Below are 22199 nucleotides of genomic sequence, written 5' to 3'. Positions count from 1 at the left end.
AGGCAGGCAAAACTTGTACCCAGTGTTTGCTCTGGCACAACAGGGTTTTTTCATGGAGGCTGTGGCATCAAAAGTAAGGAAATGTGATGCCATGGTGGATTTGCCATCCCAGGGCTTGTTCCCCCTGGCTAGAAAGACAGCAGTACCTATCCTTTACTGGGTTGCCCAGCCCAAATTTGGGATGCTGCTGCTCTGGAGCTGGTGCCAGATGTTGGCATGAGCCAGTGTGATGGAGTTAGCAACCTGCTGTCAGTTCCCCCACACCTGGAGAATGGCCTGGGCCCACCTGGGCAGCTTGTGATAGACGTGAGGAAAAGGGCTGGGCAGGTGCCTCCAGCTCTGCCATGTCCATCCAGATGTGAGGGTCACATGGTGGTGGTACCAGGATGCCCCAGGATGTTTGGGCAGTGCAGCTGCTGTGGAGGATCATGAACAAGAGGACGAAGCAGCTGCAAAGGCCCGTCTTCCATTTCAGAACGTTAAAAGGTTTCAAAACTTAGGCCATGTTGGATGAAACTTGGAGCAATCTGGTCTAGTGGAAGATGTTCCTGTCTGTAACAGGGTGGAATGAGATGAGCTTTAAGGTCCCTTGTAGCCCAGACCATTCTGGGATTCTGTTTTGCTAGTTTTGTCCTTCATCTTTGAGACTCTGATCACAGCACTGAAAGTACCAGTGTGTTATTGAGTCCAAGGATCAGCTGAGGAAGGTTGGCACGGGGTGGGACAAGACATGGTGCATTGCTGCACTCTGCTCTTCCACCTGGATCCCTTCTCCAGGACTCCTAAACCCCCCAAAGCAAACAAACCCTCAGCTCCCCTGGTACACTGAGTTCACTGGCCATCAGTCATCACTACTACTCTGTTACCAGAGCCAGATCCAGCACTGGATTTTGATATCCAGCTGTTGCAGTCCTGCAGGTGTTCCTGCTCTAAAATCTCACCAAGGGAGGCTCACAGTTCTTCTCCCATGAACAGGAGTAGTTTAGTCATGAAATAGAGCAGATGCTCCTTAAGCTGGCAACATCCCTGGGCCCTGCCTTGTATCATGGATCCTCCATCCCCTGCAGTTCCTCCCTGTCTGCTTCTCCAAACTCCTGAAGCCTCTGCCAAGCTCCCTTCCTCTAACATTGTACGGATCAGAGAATCACAAACTGGTTGGGACTGGAAGGGACCTTAAAAGATCATTGCATCCTGAGCTGCTGCCATGGGAAGGGATGCGAAGGTCTCTTCCTCAAAATCCCAGGACCACACTCCTCCTCTGGAGTAGGGATGTAGCTGTGGGATTTGGCTGGTGCTGAGTGGAGCTGGAACCTTGTTTTCCTGGCAAGTGTGTCTTGGGGCAGAGCTTTGCATGTGGAATTGCAGGGCTGTATCAATGATGATAAAAATAGCCATGTGCAGAGTGCTATCACAACTTCTGCTTCAGCTGTCACCCAGCCAAGCCCTGCACACGGACAACCCTGGCCAGCCCAACACGAGGAGAACTCCACCAGTGACCTGAGGCATTTCCCTGCTTCCTAAATTCTGTCACTGCTTCAGCTTCCAAAGCTAAAACAAACAGGGAAAGCATTAGAGGAGAGGAAGGCATGGGAAGGACCTCTGGAATCAATTCAAAGTGATTTATTGTTCTTTCTGATCATAATTTGTAAATTTTTGGGGGGGCTTTTTTTTTATTTCCGAGTGAACCTGTGATTGCAAGCCTGGTTGTCAGACTGCTGAGACCTCCAAAATCATCCTGTAAATACCTATTTGCACCAGAGGGAGCTCAGCTGTGCCACATGGCTGAATAGATACAGTGCAAACACAGCTAACACTGAGAAAACTACTGTATCAAGCAAATTGTGAAAGGCTTGAACAGAATTACAGAGTATCTTGAATGGGAAAGGAACCCCAAGGATCATCCAGTCCAGCCCCTGGCCCTGCACAGACACCCCAGCAATCCCACCCTGGGGCATCCCTGGGAGCTGCTGGAGCTCTGGCAGCCTCGGGGCCCTGCCCATTCCCTGGGGAGCCGGGGCAGTGCCAGCACCCTCTGGGGGAAGAACATTTCCTGATCTCCACTCTAAACCTCCGTGGCACAGCTCCAGCTGTTCCTGGGCCCTGTCCCTGGTCACCATTTGTATCCTTTGCAACAGGAGTCAGAAAGATGTTGGGAAAAGTCACTTGTCCAGTCTCAGTTGTTCATTGCCCCATAGTCAGTGTCTTTAGCAGGATAAAATCAATGTAGAGCTGTTTGTTGTTCATCAAAGACTGACTATTGGATGGAATTCACTCCCTGAAAGTCCTCTTCCCCTGAAAGTGCTGGCAAATACTGGGGTTCCATCGATCCTAGTCAGGACCCAGTCTCTGATCCCTGTCTTGAGCCTTGATCCCACTTTTCCAGCTTCCCTATGAGTGTTAAATCCTGTTAGCAGCTCAGAGCCTCCACCTCTGCCTGTTGCTGACCATGTGCAGCTCCATTCCCACACGTGTACCCAGACCCAGGCCCCCAGTGCTCCTCGCCGAGGTGACCCGGGAGCAGGGATGGAGCTGGTGCCCCCCGGCCGTTCCGGGAATGCCGCATCCCTTGGCCCGGCCGGCTCCCGGCGCCTGAGAGCGCGGCTGGGGGCGGGCAGTGCCCCACGGCCCCTGCCAGCTTTGGCAATGCTGCTCCTGTTTGCTTGGGATCAAAGGGCTCCGCCTGAGCTACCGGCCCAGCCCGGCCCAGCCCAGCCCAGCTCACCTTCCATCTCCCAGGGCTGCCTCTGCCTGCCGGGAGGGCTCCAGGGGCTGCCTGGGAGGAGGTGGGTGACCCTCGAGCTCCTGGCTGCTTACCTCATCAGGGTGGCATGTGTGCTCGGCTGGGTGGGTCTCTGAGCTGTCCCTTCCCTCTGGGAAAGCCACCGAACTGCTAATCCTAGAGCAGACCCGGCTCCACCTGAGCTTCTCCCTAATGAGCAGGGGGAACCAGGGAGAGCAGCGTGAGTGGGAGTCAGGCCCTCTTGACAGCCCTGGTGCTGCCAGGTGACAGGGGACCTGTGGGAGTTTCTGCTGTCCGTGGAGGTCAGCAGGGCTAATGGGGCTGCACATCCCTCCCCAGCAAATCCAGCTTTGAAATAAGGGAGCAGCTGGCACGCGGACAGCTGGGGAATTGTTAGGTTTGTGTTTTGCTTTTGCTGCAACTCCACCAAGTAGTTCACCTCCACAACTTTAGGAAGAAACCACCCGTGAGCTGCAGAGCTCTGGCAAGTGTAGGCACTGCAGCCCAACACAAGTCAGGAACTGAGGTAGGAACGGTTTCCTCAGTCCAAACAGGTGCTTCTTTCTCCTGGGAAGAGCCCAGGAGGCAGACATGGATCCAATGGCAGGTGTGGACACAGGGTACAGTACAAAATGTCCACTGAAGCTTCTGTTGTTTTGGACAGGCAAAGCTGGCAGGGGAGCGTGGAGCCCGTGCGATCCTTTTTGACATCACCGATGATGAAAGTGCTGCTGATCAGGTACAGACCCCAGTGATACCCTCAGCTAAAACACAGTGCTCCTGTCTCATCCTGAAACGTGCTCAGGGCAGGACCCCCTAGGCACCAGTGGGAGGTTCCAGGATGCTGCTGGTGTTGGGTGTTGGCTCTTACCCTACACAGACACTTTCCATGGCACATCCACACTCTTAAAAGACATTGTCTGGACAATCAAACTTTTCTGCGAGGAGCTGGATGTTTCCTCTTGGGAAGTCATAAATTTCCTCATCTCACATAGTCCAGACAGCCCAATGTACCTCAGGAAAGGTGATTTCTCAAGTTTCCAAGTCAACCTGCTTTTCTGTTGGTGCAGGTTTAACCTTGGTTAGGACACCTCCAAAGGTCCCTTTCCCCAGCACTGTTGTCATCTCTGGAAGGGAATCAATTCCGCATCCAGATAATCCAGGGATATCCAGCTTTAGGTAGGGAACAGACAGGGGAGCTGGTGCCTGACCTCATCCAAGCTCTGGGCTGACTCCTTGCTGGATCCGTCCCTTGTGGCTCTTTCATGCACTTACATCTTAATTTCTGGTGCCAGAGAAACATAGCAGCAAAAGCAGGTCCATGAGGTGATGCCAATGTTGCTCAGATCCCAGTGTCTGATCCCTACCCCGAGCCTTGGCTCCCACTTTTCCAGCTTTCCCATTTGGTACACAAAAGCCAAGAGCATCAAATCCTATCAACAACTCAGAGCTTCGGCCTTGCCTTCGTGGTCTTCTTACCATCTGCACCTCTGTTCACATCTCCATCCCTGTCCACCGACCTTTGGATTCCCCCAGGGGAAGGGAAGGGGTTACTGGGTCTGATGGCCACCCTGATCCAGGTCAGTCTGGAGGAGAGCAGGCTCAGACACTTGTTGAGCCAGCCTGTGCCATGCTGCCTGGACCACAGTGGAAAACTGCCAGTGTGACAAGCAGAACAAGCAGAATGTCCTTAGGGAGGAGGGGAACTGGATGGGTCCAGAGCAGAGGAAGCATTTCTCTGGTGAAGGCAGCACTTGGCAGTGCTGTTGGCCCTTTCACAGAGAAGAAGAGGGACCAAGAGCTTTTGCACAGGGGCTTGAAAGGAGCTCAAGAGACACCAAGAAATGGCTGGCTGTGCATGAGGAGTCACCAGCAGGGAAAATAAAGAAATCCATGCTGGAAAATTGATAAAAGAGAAACTTGCATCTGATTAATCATAGAGGGATAGTGTAAACTTGGGGGAGCAGTCAGTCTCTGAAGTGTTGCAAGAAACATCATGAGGAATGGACTTGCCTGGGAGGCCGGGATCATCCTTGTTTCAGGCTGTGCTGGATCAGCCCTTACTGTGTTTGTTTCTTTGCAGCTGAGGAAGCCCAGAGGCCTGAGCCAGCCTGTGGTCCTAATCAGGGGCCATGATGCTGAGCTCCTCATGGGCGTTGTGAACAAGAACAGAGAGGCCCACGTGAAGATAGAGGTCAAGGAGCCACCAGCTTGGGTGAGAGACACATGATTCCCACTGCGTCCTGTATCCTCCCTCCCAACCTGCTAAGCTTTCCCAGAGAGACTGAGCTTTCTTCCTCAGGGATGGAGATCACGGCCTGTTGCAGGAGTCTTTAGCATTCAGACCTGCTGCAAGTAAAGGCTCAAAAGCATTTTCAGCTTACTTAGTTTCTTTTGCTTTAATGTCACAAGTGAGGCAAGGGGATTCTCTGTCTCTTCAAGTAAAACCAAGCCTTGATTTTCTCATTTTGTGCTGCCTTAGACTATGGTCTCAAGGGAGCTGAGATGCTGCAAGACTGAGATATTCTATTCTTGTATGGATGTGCAGAAAAGACTGAACTGTTTTTAATTTTACCTGTAAAGAACAAAGAGGATGAGCTTGGCCAAGGATGATATTTCCCAAGACTGATGCTCCAGAAAAGATGGAGATTCCCCTAGCCTCTAACTCCCACCAAGAGTAATTTCCACACAAGAGTAATTTCTGTCCTGTTTTATCCAACAGCCAGACTACGATGTGTGGATTCTTCTCACAGTGGTCAGCACTGTGGTCGTCATCATTTTGATTTTTGTTGTCCGCACAAAGTGCCGGCTGAACAGGACTCAGGTAGGGATCTCATGGAGCAGATGTGTCTGAGCAAACAGGGAGAAAGGGAAAGCAGGAACAGACACCTTTTGGGAGGGGAAATGGGCAGATAGTGATAGGACAGGGAGAACAATTTTAAACTAAGAGGAGAGATTTAGATTAGATGTGGGAAGAAATTCTTCCCTATGAGGATGGGGAGGCTGTTGCACGGGGTGCCCAGAGAAGGTGTGGCTGCCCCTGGATCCCTGGAAGTGTCCAGGGCCAGGTTGGATGGGGCTTGGAGCAACCTGGGATAGTGGAAGATGTCCCTGCCCATGGCAGGAGAGTGGAATAAGATGAGCTTTAAGGTCCCTTCTAATCAAAGCCATTCCTTGATTCTATGTTTGTACGATTTAGTATTCTTAATAGAAATTAACAAATGAAATAATCATCTTCTCAGAGTCAGATGTATTTCCATATTTGAGACTATCCCATTTGTCCCATAGAGAGACAATAATTTGGGGATCAGAAATTCAGCACTGCTGAGTTATTTGAATATCTAGGGCCAGATGTCTCCTGCTGGTGACAAAGCCTGCTTTGGCTGAGTCAGCTTACACAGAAAGTCACCTCTGCAGATAGGTATCATCCCCAAATTTCTGATAATCCCATTTTGAATATGGGAGGGCAGAGTAAGGCTGAGCCTCTCCTCAAGCCCCGTGTGTCTCTGCAGGACTCGGTGCAGCAGCAGACCCTGCATGCCATCGGGCAGCTGGCCACACGCCGCTATCAGCCCCGGGCACGGCCGGCCCCGCGCTGGGACTCGGCCAGCAGCTGCAGCTCCGCCCCGGTCTGTGCCATCTGCCTCGAGGAGTTCAGCGAGGGGCAGGTAGGGTTTGGGCAGGACTGCTGTACTCATGGCTCTGGCTTCCCTGGTGGGGGGGTCAACAGTGGGAGCTGAGAATGGCAGGAGCCTGTGAGATGCTTCCTTCTGAGCTCCTGAGTGCTGGAAAGGGATTGCGTCCATGGAGGTGTGCCTGCCCCTGGGCTATAAAGCCTCTGCTGAAGTCATGTCTCCGGGCAGCTGTGGTGTGGGGTAAAATGCCTATGTTGAAATAGGATAAAATTGGGTTTGCTGCTCCATAGCACCCAGCCTGAAATCTTCTTATTCCCAAGGGCTTGCACCACTCTGGATGTTCACAGAGCAGGACTGGAGGTGCTCCACAGCCTCCTCCATGCACAGTTGGGCTGCAGATCCCTCACTGTTAGACATCTGTCCATCCTTCAAGGCTCACTTCCATCAAGAAGGACCCATCCAGGTCTTGGAACATGGTTCGCCTTGCTCATCCTCCTCCTCTCCACTTCTTTCTAGGAACTGCGGATCATCTCGTGCTCCCACGAGTTCCATCGGGAGTGTGTTGACCCTTGGCTGCAGCAACACCACACGTGTCCACTTTGCATGTTCAATATTCTTGGTAGGGCTCAGACACGGCATTTCCTGGCTGAGGACAGGGTTGGGTGCAGGATTGTGCCCAGGAGCTCCAGTTACTCTTGGGAGATGGATCAGCAGGTCCTCATGTCCCTGTGCACAGAGTGGACAGGGGACTGTGTGCATGGAGAGGAGTCCCTTGCCTGTCAGCCCACCAGGGTACAGCAAGATGCTGGGCTTGAGCTGGGACCTGCACCAAGAAGAGGGATTCCAATCCTGAGATCTGTGGGGAAGGGAAGGTGGGATCTGGGGGTTGCAGGGGCAGCAAGGAGAGTGTGCAGGACCATCAGGGTGGTTTGGTGGTGTCAGTGAGGAGTTGCAGAGTATGGGTGGGACGTGGGGTCATGCATGGTGGGAGGGCAGTGGAGCATCAGTGCTGGGGTTGCTGCAGCTGGGCTGTGGGACATGTGCTGGATACTCCCTTCTGGGCTGTGGGATTTGTGCCGCATACTTCGTTCTTTCTCCACAGCCAGAGACTCGGGGGACCAGGCCATGGCTGCCAGCTCCAGGCTGGTCCCTCAGGACATGGAGCCGGGGCGGCGACTCCACCTTTTCCGCCAGCATCCAGGACATGCCCTTTACCACCTCCCACAAGCATATCCTCAGAGGAACCTCAGGAGCTTTCCCCCAGAGTCAGCCCATGGCAACCCCTTCTTCCACTCTCCAGAGCTCTCCCAGCTGGATTTTGGCACCATCCACTACATGCCCTACAGACCAGCCACCTCCCTACTGGCCTGTGGCCACATGGCCCCGCTCACCCCAGGCTTGCTGGGGCAGCAGCACCCCAACCCCTCTGCATGCAGGCAGGTGCTGGCACCACACAGGACATGTCCCCTTCAGCCTCAGCCCCCCTGTGTGGCACCCAAGGCAGTCATGGCACAGAAGCAGCACCGTGTGCCCACCCTGCGCCGAGGGCTTGGCCACGGGCTCCAGCACAACAGCAGTGGCTCTGGGGAGAGCTATCTCACGGAGCATAGCGGGTACCTGGCTGACGGGCCCGGCAGCGACTCCAGCTCGGGGCCCTGCCATGGCTCCTCCAGTGACTCCATGTTGAACTGCACGGACGTCAGCCTGCAGGGCATCCATGGCAGCTGCTCCACGTTCCGCAGCTCCCTCAGCAGCGACTATGATCCCTTCGTGTACTGCAGCTCCGAGGGCCCCACCACGGACCATGGTCAGGAGCAGCTGCGGCTGCCCAGGGAGAGGCGGCCTCGGTCCTTGGACCTGATGGTGCCCCAGGGGGCTGCTCTGGCCAAGCCCCGGGTGCTCAGCCACATCCACTACCACCACCACCAGCACCACCACTACAGGCAGGACGCGGAATGTCCCCCTGGGCGAGCCGGGCAGGGGCCTGGGCCACGCAAATCCCGGTATTCCGGGGCCAAGGTTGCCTTCCACAGTGCTCGGACACAAAAGAGAACTGAGAAAAGCCATCACTCTCAGCAGCCTCTGGAAAGCAGTGCCGTGCTGCAGGAGGCAGCTCCAGCAGGCCAGCCAGCCTGTCCCCAGGAAGGCCAGGAGCCCCCTCACACCCCCTCCACTTCTTCAAACAGGCTGGACTTCAGTGTAGATGCCAACAGACAATTGGGAGCTGTCCCGCTGTCCCCCAGACACAGCTTACAGAGCAGGCATCACCGAAGGAAAAGAAAGTGTCCCCTGGAGCTCGACCCTGCTCTCCTGGCCAAGGACTCAGCCGAGCCCGGAGCCTGCGACACTCACCTTCCTCCTGGCCATCCCGCTGGCTACCGCTGCTCTCCTGAAGCCCAGCCCCTGATCCCAAGCGCTCCCCTGCCCAGCAGCTCCCAGCCGCTCTGGAAATGTTTAGTGCCACAGTCCAGCTCCGAGCTGAGGAAGCAGGAGGAGGGGTTGTCAGGACAGGAGAGAAACCGCTCAGTTCCTGCGGATTTCTCAGGGACGTGCACCCCCAGGCACAGTCTGAGTGTCCGCCTTCACTGCCCATCTCAGCAGGGTGGTCAGGGTAAGTCTGGTCTTCACCTCTACTGGCAGCAAGCAGGTGAATGAGGAGGAGGTTTGCTGAAGGAAATCCAGCTGCCAGGACACCTGGTACCTTCCTGATGGGTTTTCCTACAGGAGCACTGACTGCTGGAGCCTTCCAGAGCTCACCTGTGAGGGTGGTGGCCTGAATGATGAGCAAGTGTGTTAAAGAGTGCACCAAACCCTGAAATACTACAACTGAGAAATAAGGTGGCTAATTTTAATTAAATATCACTAGCAGCTGGAATATCTCCCAAAGGAAGGGGTGGGACCACATTTTTCAGTGTCCTTACACCAGTCTTGGGTGTCTTACTGGCAGAGTCATTATCATTAAGGCTTTTTGGGCTCCAGTTGTTTTAGCCAAGCCCAGCTAACTGGAATCAGTGAGAAAGGAAGTGTGTGTGGCCCGGGGTAGTAGAACAGACTAATTGAGTTGCTCGATTTGCACATCCCTCATTTCTCACCTGCCTCTGTTGCGTGGGAGTTGCTTTTTAGTGTCTTTTGGAAATCAGATGTAATTAAAGTTTGGCCTTCTGCCTAACTGCTGCGCTCTCTCACAAAGAGAGGGAAAATGCCTTTGAGACGAGTGTCTTTGAAAGAACCTGAGTTTAGCTCCCAGGTCTTGCTCTCTCAGGTCCTCTGAAGGCAGCAACCTGCAAGTCAGCAGGGACAGGTGCTGGCTGGGAGCAGAGCCTGGCTCCCTTCCTCGCCCTGCCACTGACTCATTGCAGGTCCTCGGGCAAATCCTTTTGATTTAGGTACCAAACACAGATCTGGCTGTCTAATTTCTGTTCTAACACTGGCCTTAAACTTGTGACTCACTGTGCCCATTGTGCCACAGAGATAATAACTTCCTCCCAGTGCTTGTCTATCCAGCCCCACCCCACGCCCAGGCTCCTGGTTCTGCGGAGGCAGTGAGGCAGGGGAGGCTGGATGGGCATGGTCCTGGCTCCCTGCAGCTTTCTGGCCTCCCAGACTCCCAGGAACAGATATTTTTCCCAGGTGCAGAAGTGCCTGACACTGCAGATAGGTGATAGGGAGGTTCTCCCAAGGCCTGGAGGGATGCTGGTGTTTGGAGAGATAAGGAGTCATCAGGGCAGAGATGTCTCTGGTTGCAGGGAGCTCTGAGTGCCGATGCCCTCCCAGGGTACCCCACATGGAGAGAGCCCTCCTGGCTCAGGGCAGGTTGCTCAGGGCTTGCTTCGAGCTCCCAATGAACCGGGGAGGCTTCAAGAGCAGGAGTCTGTGCACATAACATTGGGCATTGCAAGGTCCGTGCTGGGATGTTCTCTGCCATTGGAAATGGTCCCAGTGGCCCCAGTCTGTGCCATCACCTCCTGATGACCCTCTGACCCCCACCCAGAGCCAGTGCCAGCTGCTTTGCCAAGCACACCAAGCCTTCATTCCCTCTTCACTCCCCATTCCAGCAGGTAGAAGGACCAATGTATCTGAAAGTATGTCTGTTTACTGCAGTAGCTTCTATGGATGCTTTCAGGATCACCCAGAGAGTCAGAATTCCCTTGCAAGATTGAGAGACTACACAGATTCAGGATTTAACTTTATTAAGAGCAGAGGACAGAGCACAGAGCTTGTGCAGGGCTTATGCAGAAAAGCCACCAAGCTGAAAACATTGGTTGACATAACACAACCTCTGAATTATAATCACATTGGTTCTTTATCTTGAGAAAAGTGTAAATCAATAGAGAAGTAAAAAACAGCAAAGAACAATCTCAGTAGACAGTCCCATGCAAGCAGGACACAAACAAGGAGACCGAGGAAAAATGCATCTCTGCCTCCAGATAAATGGCATAAGGCTAAAAATATAAGTGGATGAATTAGAAACCCAGCTTTAAATTAAAGTTTTGACATAAACTTCTCAGAAACCCAGTTTAAAAGAAAAACAAACAGTGGGACCCTGTAATTCCTAGATGAAATTACAGAGAGGGAAGCGTGTGTCTCTTCTGGTGGCATGGGAGAGACACTGCACCAAGAGTGTCAAGTCCAGTGACGAGTGACACAAAAATCCCCAGCTGCCCCTGAGTAGGAGGAGGGTGGCATTAGGGTTTATAACACTGTGTCAGCATAGGCTGCAAAGAGGAGCCTACATAGACAGGAGAGTCTGATGAGAATATTGCTAAAATAAGCAGTCAAAAGATGCTTTTGGGCACAGGGATCATGCACAGCCCCAGAAAAGGGCTGGTCAAGCAGCAGGGCAGAGAGGGCACTTGGAAACTGTTTCAAAGTAAAGGTGTGTCTGGAGAAGGAAATCAGAGCTGGATGCCAAGTGAAGTACAGAGCCATGGAGAGACAGGCCAGGGAATATTGCTGTGAACAGCTTGTGTGAAGCAGACTATTAATGCAAACGTTTTCTGCTGCATTGGAAGGGAGAAGGCTGCCTAGGGTTCTTCAGATCTAGGGAGTGACAGAAGTCTGAGGGATGTTCAGGGGCTGTAAGTGCAGAGCACTAGAGCAAACTGCCTTTATTGCATTAGTGATCACCAGGGGAGTGCTCAGGGAGGTTCTCACCTGGCACAGCTCCATTCAGGGCAGGGGGGGCAGAATCCCTCATGAATCAAATCACCAGTCTGAGCACTTCTGAAATACAGTGGAGAGTAACAAATTGCCAGGGGTACAGATTACCCACTGGGCATCCTGCAGGGATCAAGCACACAGCTGATAAATCCTGAATGTGGACTGCAATCTCTTATCCATGCCCAGACCGAGGAGGAAGAGCTGAGGGCAATATCAGCTGGAAATAGCTGAAGCCACAGAATGATGAGCCTGACTTTCCAGCCAAGAAATTTGTTAAAAATTCAAATACAGGGTCTGACTTGTAGGCACATGGCTGAATGTGAAAACCAGGGGAGGAGGCAACCCAGTTTTTGTAGGGAGAGATAATGCCTGACATATCTCTTAGGGGAAGGAAGCTCTGAAAGGATAAAAGGGAAGGTGCTCCCACAGGTAAATAACTCACTGAAAAAAGAGACAAGAGTGCAGATCAGACTTAATGGAGGGGAATTACTCCGAGAGGAGAGAAGTGGAGTTCTGCAACTGTATGATCCTTCCAGCAAGCTCATAAATATCCTGGACAAGGAGAGGAGATAGCCAAGTGTATCACATATAAAATCCATCAGGATGTCAAGCATTAAAACTGGATACAGAGTGTTACAGGAGGATCTCCTGCTGCTGAGCTGTTGAGTGAGAGGGTGGTGGATGAAATCCTCTGTAAGTAGCACAAAATGCCGCACATGAGCAGAGCCACTTTTAAGTAAAAATCACAACATTATTGTTATCATTATTGTTGTTATTATTATCATTATCATTAGCTGGCTGGGAACTATGTGGAACAAGCAGAAAGTGCCTTTATGCAGCTGGGTAAGCCTGTGGTGATCTCACAGCTCCTGATCACCAAAAAGGTGGAAAAAGAAAGGGAAATAATTTCTGCCCCCTTGGAAGCAGGCAGAAACGTATCTGGTACAATCCCAGCGATGTTTTTTTTTCTGGGAAAATAGAAAGAATAGTGAGACTTTCATGTGGGAAAAAAGGTGATCAGCAGAGGATAGGGAAGAGAGGATATGAAATAAGGAGAGCAGAGGAGAAGGCAGACAAGAGAGTACGTAGAACAAAGAAATTGATGGCATCAAATGGAAACCAGAAGCTTTAAAACACCCAAAAGGCAACACAAGGTGTGTAGTGAAACCTGGTGCTGGTTGCCCCCGGGATGTAGATGCCCGAAGTAAAATGGTTTTGAGAGCCCAGATCAAGAGGTAGCAAATGCAGAGATGCAAATCCACCCTCTGGCTCAGGAAGTTCCTAAACCAGGGCTTCCAGAAGCTGCTGGTGCTCCTGTGGGATGCAGCACCCTCCAGGTGTATGCTAACCTCACCCAGCTGCTAGATGAGGCTGAATCTTGGTCCACAGCCCCTGGAGATTGCCATGCACTGGCATCCCAGGGAATAACGCTGTGGATGACCCTAAAGAGCCTTGCATGATCTTGGAGTTTATGCCTCTTCCTTGATCACCTCCATCAGCCCTTTTTGGTGGGCTTTGCATAAAGGTGGATCCCTTACTCTTCTGTTGCCTGGAGAGACCACACCTGCGAGTCTTGTCCCTGGAGAATCAATCCTGGAGCAATGCTGATGGATCCTCTTAAGGGAAGACAGACAGCTGGCAGTGAATTCCAGCTGGATGGCTTCCTGAACTGCCCTGGCACACCCAGGAAGCGTCCCAGAACAGCCACATTACTCCAGCACAGGCTGATGAAATCTCCTGATTTCTCTCCCTGTGAAAGCTCACCTCCTGCAGTGCTCTCAATATCCTCCCCGTCTCCTCCTTCCTGCTCATCCTGAGTCCCTTTTCCTGCCACATCTTTTAACCTTACTAGGGAGGGGGAAAGGGATTAGAGAGCAAAAAAAGACCACCCTTAAAACCTAACACCCAAAGAACATGATTTCTGTGGTGTCATGATGGTGTGCTCCAGGTTGTTGCCCTGCCATGGCCAGTCCACCAGCCAAGGTTCTCTGACCTGTCCCAGTTCATGAGCTTTTCTTAGCCGAAGCAAGGGACATTTAGGCAGGCACAGCTTTCAGAAAATCTTTTAGTAATGCTATTTGAGACTGAAGGCATGTGAAGGCAGAGGGCTTGAAGCTGGACAGTCTCTTCTTGGGTTGCACATAAGCTGGTGACAAGGAAAGCAGTTGGAAATGGCTTACTCCACATACTTGTGACTCAAGGCACAAATGTAAGAGATGCTTAAACTCTGTCTTCAGGTACTGTGGCCATGCTTGCATGTGTGTGTACATGTATAACATCATGTGCATTCATTTTCCCACATTGATTAGCTACACTTTTCCAAGCAGAATCTCATTTGTTTGTTTTCTTCCCACATATTTAATTTCAAGGCTCTGCTCCTACAGCTGGAGCAGATATATAGGTGATATATAACCAACAAGAATTTGTTGTGACTGTTCTGAAAAGCTGTTTTGAATTGCCCTCGATGAATCTCTAAGAGGGCATTTCTTTCCTTTGATCTCAGAAACATTCAGGAAAAGGGAGATAGGAAAAATAATGCCTGTATGCCTTTGCTGGGCTATGCTGACCTTGTCTAAGAGTTCTGGGCAGGCTTGAGAGACATCTGGGAAGGGACTTTGGTGTGTGTGACAACAGGCAGTGACTTAGAGAGAAAGGGGCTGTCTGGAGCAGTGACTTGGGTGCACCTTTTTAGGCAGCCCTTTTGTTGGATGTTTCCAAGTAAACTGCTCAGCACCTGCCTATCAATTCTCCAGGCAGAAGGGGCTGGCAAGAGCCTGGGCCTGAGCTGGGCTCAGAAGCAATTTGTGCAACCTCTCGCACACTGTGGAACGTGTGTCATTCCTGTCTTGCATCAGTGCTCTCTGCTCTTACTGCCTGGAGTTTCTGTTGCCCCCTGGCTCTGTGAGATATGAATTGGTGTTATTTTCTGTTCCTAATAATTTTTGAATCAGCAGTACAGATTTTCACAAAGGGCAAACATAAAAAAGCCTCAAAAGCAAACACCTTGTTGTGATGTGAATCCTAGGATGCCCTTAGCCTGCCTCCTCTGAAATATATAAGGAGCAGCTTGATGTCTTAAGATTTTATTATACTTCACCTTAGAGGAATAAACTGGCTGGGAGGTGGCCAGAAAATTCCCTCTGAAAAACTGAGAGAAACTTCCTAGAATCATGCAATATTCTGAATTGGAAGGGATCCACAAGGATTATCCAGTCCAGTCCCTGACCCTGCCCAGGACACTACAACAATCCCAGCCCGTGCATCCCTGGGAGCATTGTTCAAACACTCCTGCTCTGGCAGCCTCAGGGCTGGGACCATTCCCTGGGGAGCCTGTTTCAGTGGCTTAGTGGCTTTTTTAGTAGCTTCCACTTAGTGGTTTTTCCTGCAGCATCTGCTCTCTGGATTGCAGGGTCAAGGCCCCAGCCGCTGCAGAGCCTGGGAATGTTCAGCCAGGTGTAGCTGACACTCTTCTTTCTCCTTTTCTTTGAATGCAGAATCTGAAGAGGAGGTCCAGGATGTCCATGAACACTCAGTTTAATAAAACACTGGCCTGTTTGCTCGCTGGGAGTTGGAGTGGACACAGATGTTGATGGAGCTGCTCACATGTGGCTCTGCCCAGCCCTGCCCTGCTGAGACACAGACTGGCAAGAGCAACGGGCCACTCATGGTCTCCTGATGCGTCCCCACGGCCCGATGGTGACACAGACAGAGTGCTGCTCTCTGGGCTGTCTCCTCTGGAGGCACAGGCAGCCCCTCTTCATCCCGTGGCACCGCTCCGAGCTGGGCAGGGCTCCCAGGGACAGCTCACCGAGTGAGTGCAAGCTGCTATTTTGGCGTGTTCATGCCACAGAAGGTTTTGCTACACACTGCAAAAATAAACAAGCCTTCAAGACCAAAAGCTGCAGAAATTACTTTCTGTGGCCTGGTAGCTCCTGACTTCATTTCCTCACTTAGGTCAAAAGCCAGATTTCTTCAATTAACTTTTCCATGCTTATTTCAGACACAGGAACAAGCTATTCTCCATCTCACCGCTCACAGGGCTGCCCTGCAAGGTGCTGCTTCTGACTTCAGTGGAAACCAAGAGCTCTCATCACTTTTGGTCACCTCAATGTCCCTCAGCTGACACCATCTCGGCCACTGACTGTTTGCCAGCAGCAGGAGAGGGGAAGACACAGGGATGTCAACAGTTCTGGGAAGGAGCTGGGTCAGACTCTTTCCATTGCAAAGAATCCACCCTCTCATCTGGCAATGTGAACAAGGTCTCTCACTCACCCCCTAACTCCTCCACCTACCCTCAAATAGCTCTCATGGCCTGTTAAGAGCATATTTCAAACATATCTTAGATGTCCCCATCACAGGAGTCATACAAAATCCTGGAGTTCATGTGGTTCCTGCTTCTCTCCTTCCTCTCATTGCCCCAAGACACAGCAAAAATTCCCAGCAAAAGCCTCCATAACGAATGCAGAGCAGAGCCCTATCCATCACCCAGCCTTAACTTCATATTCTGAGACTCCTGAAATCCTTCAAAAGGATTTTTCTGTCTTTTCCAACATTTTGATGATGCAGGGATAAAACTTGAGAAGTCATCAGTCTCTAGTTTATTACGTTCCCCCTCCCCCACATTTATGAATATTTTGGGTTTTTCTGAATATCACTAGTTCTTATTTCCTACATCTCATAATTTGCAGACATTCAAGCAAAATTAAACCTGCCAAATTCAAAACATACAGAACCCATGTAGCTTTCAAACAGCAGAGAATTCCTGTCAGGTTCATTGCACTAAATGATCCGTCAGGCCAAAGAATCAGCCAGATTCCCATGTGAAGTGCACGTGTCTGTGGCACCAGGTGCTTCCAAGCACAAGGAAGCATTGGTGAGGGTACAATACTGGAGCTAAAGATAACTCTTAACAATTTGAAACTTGATGTAGGGACAGACTTTCCCATCTGCTCAGTAAAGCTTCCCGTGTCTTCCTTTGAAGCAGCAGCTTCGCAAGAGAGTGTTCTGGTGATGCAGTCCCAGTTCAGGATAATCCCCTGCCTCCCTTTGTTGGTGGGAAAGGTTTTTACAGGGTTTGCTGCCCTTAATCCTCAAAAAAGGCATCTTGGTCCCAGCTGCTAATCAGTCCCTGACAGTCAAGTGATCAGCCAATAGCAGTGTTTTAAACTCAACATTATTCCCTTGTAGTGCTCATTCCTTGTCTCCTTGTGACCAGGCCCCTGTGGGATCTTTCATTCTAGAGAAGAGCTGAATTTCCTTCATCAAAGAACCCAGCAGAATTACATTCAGACCTTTCCAGGCTCTTGTTTGTCCTATAGGGCAAGCAGAAGACACAAGCTCAGAATTCTCCTGTGCAGGGAAGTCACTCTTTAACTAGAGGAAAAATCCAGGAGTGGGTTTGGATTCACCCCATTTGGCTTCTTGTGCTCCTGGTCTGTGGCTTGTATGAACCAGGTCCCTGTATCCTTGACCATTCTGGAGGGCTGAGAGGCTTAACAGAGGGGGAAGGTCATGAAGTCAGGGTGGTCCCACTGCTTTTTTTAGGAGTCAGGAAGGCAGAGAACCTCCAGGGATTAATTTCTCTGCTCAAAAGAAAAAGTGTAGCTCTAAAGTCCTCTCTTTCCCTCCTTGTCCCTAACAGAAGAGGAGATTCCTGAATTTGTGAGCCACAAGCTTCTTTGGGAAAGCTGCACCCTCTCCACTCCCTACTGCAGTATTACCAGGCTGCCAGGGCAGCGCCTGCTTCCAGGTGTCTCCCTTGCCCGACCTTATGCTGCTGCTCCTGTTCACGTAGGAAATGCCGGAGTGCAGGTCTGCCTCCGTGGGGGCTCAGGGGGAGGAGAGGGAGGAACTGTCTGGGAGCTTGGGTTTGAAAGATCCTCTTCAGTAGATATATGACTGTCCTTGGCTGCCTGGAAGGGAAGAAGCAGTATCTGAGAAAATAGGGAATGGTTCCTCACAGTTCTTTACCTCTTGCTTCTGGGTGATGCTTTTGAGGGCTGTGGGCTCCACCGTGGAGTTTCTCCAGCATTCCTACAGTGATGCAGAGTTTATTTTCCTTCTTTGCATCCCAAGTCACAGCCAAAAACTGATGGAAGCCAGAGCATCCCAAACTCCCTCTATGAAAACTGAAGGCCCAGTCCTTCTGCTGGGACCCCCTTCCCAAGAGGTCCCACCCCCTGAACTGGGCATATGGTCGGGCTGGCTGGATATCTCCCCTCCTGCACAAATCCCTCAGATCCTTCGGAAATGTGAATATCGCTTCATTTTGTTGTTGCTTTTTGTTTCGTTTGTTTGGGTGTTTTTTGTTTTTGTTTTTGTTTTTGTTTGGTTTTTTTTTTGTTTTTTTGTTTTGTTTTTTTTTTTTGCTGAGTCTATCTTGGCTCTCGGGGTTTGGGAATAAATTATGACCCAGAAAAAAAAAAAAGACCACACACGGGGAAAATAAAAAAGAATACATTTTATATATATGCAGAACTGTGTATTTATGTCCGATAAACACAAAGATGTGTGAATATGATGATGTGCTCAGAAATATATTTATTTACTAATATATTTATCCATGTACTGGTCTGCTGCCTGCGTTTGTTCTTTGTGCGTGGGGCTGTGCTCGGGCCCGGCCCGGCCGTGACAGAAACCCCGCCCGCCGCCCCCACTCGAGCCCGGGGCGGAGCCAGGGCTGGGGCGAGCTCGGAGCCGTTCCCGTTCCCGTTCCTGTTCCCGTTCCGGGCCGGGGCCGGGGCCGCTGCGCAGCCGCAGAATGGGACCGGGCAGCCATGGCTGCGATCTCGCTGGAGACCGTCCCCAAGGACCTGCGGCACCTGCGGGCCTGCCTGCTCTGCTCCCTCGTCAAGGTGGGACCGGGAAGGGGACAGGGACAGGGGCCGGCACAGGGATTGCTCCTCGCCGGCTCCGGACCTTCCTCTGCCCGGCTTAAGCCTTGCAGCCCCTACCGGGCCCTTTTCCCCGGCTCCGGCACTCCCTGTCCCAGCTCCACCACGTCGGCTCCGGCCCCGGCCTTTCCCTGCGCCGGCTGTTTCCTCTCGGCCCCGGCCCGAGCCTTTCTGCCCTTCCCGGCCCTTTCCCTGCCTGTTTTGGCCCTCCTTGTCCCGGCCCAGGCCCCCCTCCCCGGCCTGGACCTTCCTGGTGCTTCCCCCGCCGGGTCTGTCCCTCCGACCCCGGCCCGGCCTCCCCTCTCCTGCCCCGGCCCTTACCCCCCCGGACCTCTCTGCAGCCCCTGGGCGATTCCCGTCCGCCCCGGCCGTGGCCCTGAACCCTCCTTCCCGGGCTTCCCTCCCTTTCCCCGGCCCCGTGGCTACCCGGCTCCCGGCTGGTCCCGCTCTCCGACACCCGTGTTCCCTTAGACCATCGACCAGTTCGAGTATGATGGCTGTGACAACTGTGAGACGTATCTGCAGATGAAGGGCAACCGCGAGATGGTCTATGACTGCACCAGCTCCTCCTTTGATGGGTGAGTGGGGCTGGGCCCGGCCGCGGTCCCCCGGGGGCCTGGGGACACCCAAGTGGCACTGTGGGGTCACCCAGCCAGGAGACATCCCCTTACTGCTATGCCTCCTGCAGGATCATCACCATGATGAGCCCTGAGGACAGCTGGGTCTCCAAGTGGCAGCGGATCAGTGAGTAATTTGGGAGCTGGAGATCCCTTCTCTACAAACCCTTCTCAGGGGCAGCGGGAACTGCTGCTTGGAGTGGAACTTGGGTTTGGGAACTTGGAACTGCTAGAAGGAGTTCTGCCCTCCCTGTAAGCAGACATCTGCACAGGTTGAGGATTCCCATGTGGCTGCTCCATGTGGGGTAACTTGGGGTTTTATTTCCTGCAGGTACCTTCAAGCCAGGTGTCTATGCAGTGTCTGTGACTGGCCGCCTGCCCCAAGGTACCTGTGTGGTGGAGTCAGGGTTTGGGGCTCTGAACACTGCATTAGGGAGCATGCCATGTGGGTGATGGGATCAGCAAAGGTGTGATAGGATCAGCAAAGGTGACTGCGAGGAGGTGCTGGACTAGAGAGGGAGTTTTAGGGTTCAGCACTGTACCTGCCAGAAGTTTATATTGTGAGCTGCTGACTAAAGCCTGGCTATCAGAGGCATCAATTGGGATTAATTAGTGATTCTGGAAAGTGGGCATGTCTCAAACCATTCAGCTCCAGGATAACATGGAATTTTGTTTATAAAAAAGTGTTTTTCAGAATGGGGTGCTGTTGTGGCAATCCCAATGAGCAGACCCCTCCTCCTGCACTAAGTGCTTATGCCATGGTGGATTTGTGTTTTTACAAATGGAGTAGAGGGTGCAGAGGATTTGCTTCATCTCTGGAATGCAGAAAGGGCATCATCCATCCAGCTGAGTTCCTGCCCAATATGTAGTCCCAGAGTAGACTCCTAACCCAGGGGTGAATCCCAAACCCCTGGGGTGAAAGCTATGCCTGTGTCTGGAGCCCCAGGTTTCTTATTTCTAACTGAGGGCTGCATTGGGAAGGAGCTGGAAACATCATGAGGCCGGAAGCTAAGGCCTTCTGCCACAGCCCAGGCACATCTGAAATACCCAGGGTTAGGGTTTAAATGGGATATCAGGGAAAGGTTCTTTCCCCAGAGGATGGTGGGGCACTGCACAGGCTCCCCAGGGGATGGTCCCAGTCCTAAGGCTGGCAGAGCTCCAGAAGCATTTGCACACTGCTACCAGGAATGAACAGAGTGGGATTGTTGGGGTGTCTGTGCAGGGCCAGGGACTGGACTCCCATGATCCTTATCCCTCTTCCAACTCAGGATATTCCATCATTCTGTGAAATGAGGGTTATTGTCCAGTTCTACATGACAGAACCACCAGATGTTCCCAGGGCTCCTCATTCCAGGAGAAGACTAAAATGTGTTTGTCTCCTTGCTGCAGGGATCGTCCGAGAGCTGAAGAGCCGTGGCGTGGCCTACAAGTCTCGGGACACAGCCATAAAAACCTGAAGGGCCCTTGTGCTGCCTGGAGATCCCAGTGCTGCATGGAAGAAGCAGTGGGGACTGCTCCAAAACCTCTGAGCTTTTATCCTGTAGGGAAGTGGGGCTGGACTTGGGGTGTGCTGGCTCAGCTCCCCTCGCTTAGTACCTCCGGACTCCTCCACACCACAGACCACAGACATTTATCTGAGCCTTGACAGGGGGGAGGGTGTGAGTAGAGCTGGGAAGAGGTGTTTCATCATGATGCCCAAGCTTTTTTTACAGTTGGTGTGGGAAAGAGGGGATTTGGGAAATAGCTGTGTAAATAGTTAATAAAACCCACTGCCTGGTCAGGGCTGGGTCCAGCTGTCACTCTGTCACTGGTTTCACCCCCCTGCCTGTGCCACACTGCAGAGCCTGTGATTGTCACTGCTTGTGCCATGGGCCACATTCCTGCCTTGAGAGCGAGATCCTGCCCTGGCTCCATGGGGTGTCCTTCCATGTGGGAAACCTGCAGCTGCCAGCTGGATGGAGCAGAGATGGTGATGGCCAGGGCTTCCTGTGGAGTTGGTTACATGGAGGTCATGGAGCCCTGGGCCTGCAGGTCCTGTACAAGGGACAGGTAGCAGGATGGAGCTTCCAGGACCATCCACTGGCTGTTGCTGGGCTCCAGGGCAGGCAGAGCAGGATGAGCCCGTTGCTGGTGTGGTTGTGAGGCAGCACCAGGCCATGCACACAGGCGGGGTGGACAAGCAAGGGTGGAAACACCCACCCAGCCTATTCTGCAAATCTGACTGTTACAAGTGTCAGCTTAGTGTCTGTAACACTTGAACTCCTGAGGGATTTGGCCTTCTTGAATTACTGTTTCACTTCTGCAGCACCCGTTGATCGAGAAGGGCCGAGTCCTCAATCAGTAGCCCTGTGAAATAAGATTTTTTTTTTTTCCCCCGTGAGATAATCCTGGAGCTGGAAAGCTCAAGTTTTGTTTTCTGGAGACAAGTAATGGAAAACCAGTAGAGCCTGAAAATTGCACTTGGTCTCGGATGAGAGCAGCTGCAGCACAGGGAATGCAGGACTGGCTGAGAGTCACACTGCCAGGCGTGCAGAGGTGATGCCCCCCTTGCACTGCTCTAGTTTGTAGAGTTGGCCATGAGAAATGAGTCCTAGGTGCCCCAGATCAGACAGAGCATGGCCTCCTGTAGAGATCTGGAGCAGAAATGTGGTGAGAGAAGCCTGGAGCACAGGGAAGCTGGAGTGGAAGGTACCTTAAGCCACCCTTTGCATGGGCGCTTGCAGATGTGGTGCTGAAGTAATGAGTATTTGCTCAGTGCAGACCAGGGTCAAGTCAAGTCCTTGCTGGGCTCTGAGCTCCAGCAAACGTCTCCAGGTGCAGATCACCTTTTGTGGAAAGAGGTGAGAGCACATCAGCCCCTGGTCTGGGGGTTGGACTTTCCTCTTGGGTACAGGGAGCAGCAGGTTTGGTTCTGCAGTCAAAAGGGGAGTTGACCATGACTTTTGCACATCTGGTGAAATCAAAGCCCTTGAGTTGACTGGTGAATCATCCTTCAGGCTTGCTGGGTTGCACTCTGGGCAGAAGATGGACCTTGGGATTTCCCAGCAGGCCAGTGGGACAAGAGGTGTGACTGTCCCAGCAGCCCAGGGCCTGCCTCTGCAGGATGCTCGGCTTTAGGCATTCTGGGCATGCACCTCTGGGCTCTGGAGGGCAA

The 22199-nt window shown here is 52.1% G+C and overlaps 2 protein-coding genes across 2 annotated transcripts in view; both read left to right on the top strand.

The window, feature by feature from the left end:
* RNF43 (ring finger protein 43) overlaps nt 1–15127 on the top strand; it is a 55770-nt gene extending 40643 nt beyond the window's left edge. Inside the window, exons 3-9 of the mRNA XM_066563637.1 lie at nt 3405–3479; nt 4824–4955; nt 5463–5564; nt 6253–6408; nt 6892–6994; nt 7478–8986; nt 15030–15127. Of these exons, the coding sequence (XP_066419734.1) occupies nt 3405–3479; nt 4824–4955; nt 5463–5564; nt 6253–6408; nt 6892–6994; nt 7478–8986; nt 15030–15073 (2121 nt within the window). The 3' untranslated portion in view covers nt 15074–15127. The remainder of the gene's footprint in view (nt 1–3404; nt 3480–4823; nt 4956–5462; nt 5565–6252; nt 6409–6891; nt 6995–7477; nt 8987–15029) is intronic.
* Nucleotides 15128–18253: 3126 nt separating this feature from the next.
* Nucleotides 18254–20825, top strand: SUPT4H1 (SPT4 homolog, DSIF elongation factor subunit). The gene is made up of 5 exons (XM_066563470.1): nt 18254–18389; nt 18900–19006; nt 19117–19172; nt 19377–19430; nt 20435–20825. Exons 1-5 carry the CDS (start codon nt 18312–18314, stop codon nt 20500–20502), a joined length of 363 nt encoding a protein of 120 aa, XP_066419567.1. The 5' UTR covers nt 18254–18311; the 3' UTR covers nt 20503–20825.
* The last annotated feature ends 1374 nt before the right edge of the window (nt 20826–22199 follow it).

This window comes from Molothrus aeneus, chromosome 20 (genome assembly GCF_037042795.1).
Source record: "Molothrus aeneus isolate 106 chromosome 20, BPBGC_Maene_1.0, whole genome shotgun sequence".
Taxonomy (NCBI): domain Eukaryota; kingdom Metazoa; phylum Chordata; class Aves; order Passeriformes; family Icteridae; genus Molothrus; species Molothrus aeneus.
Note: the sequence above shows the minus strand (reverse complement) of the source record. Positions and strands in the feature narration are given on the sequence as shown.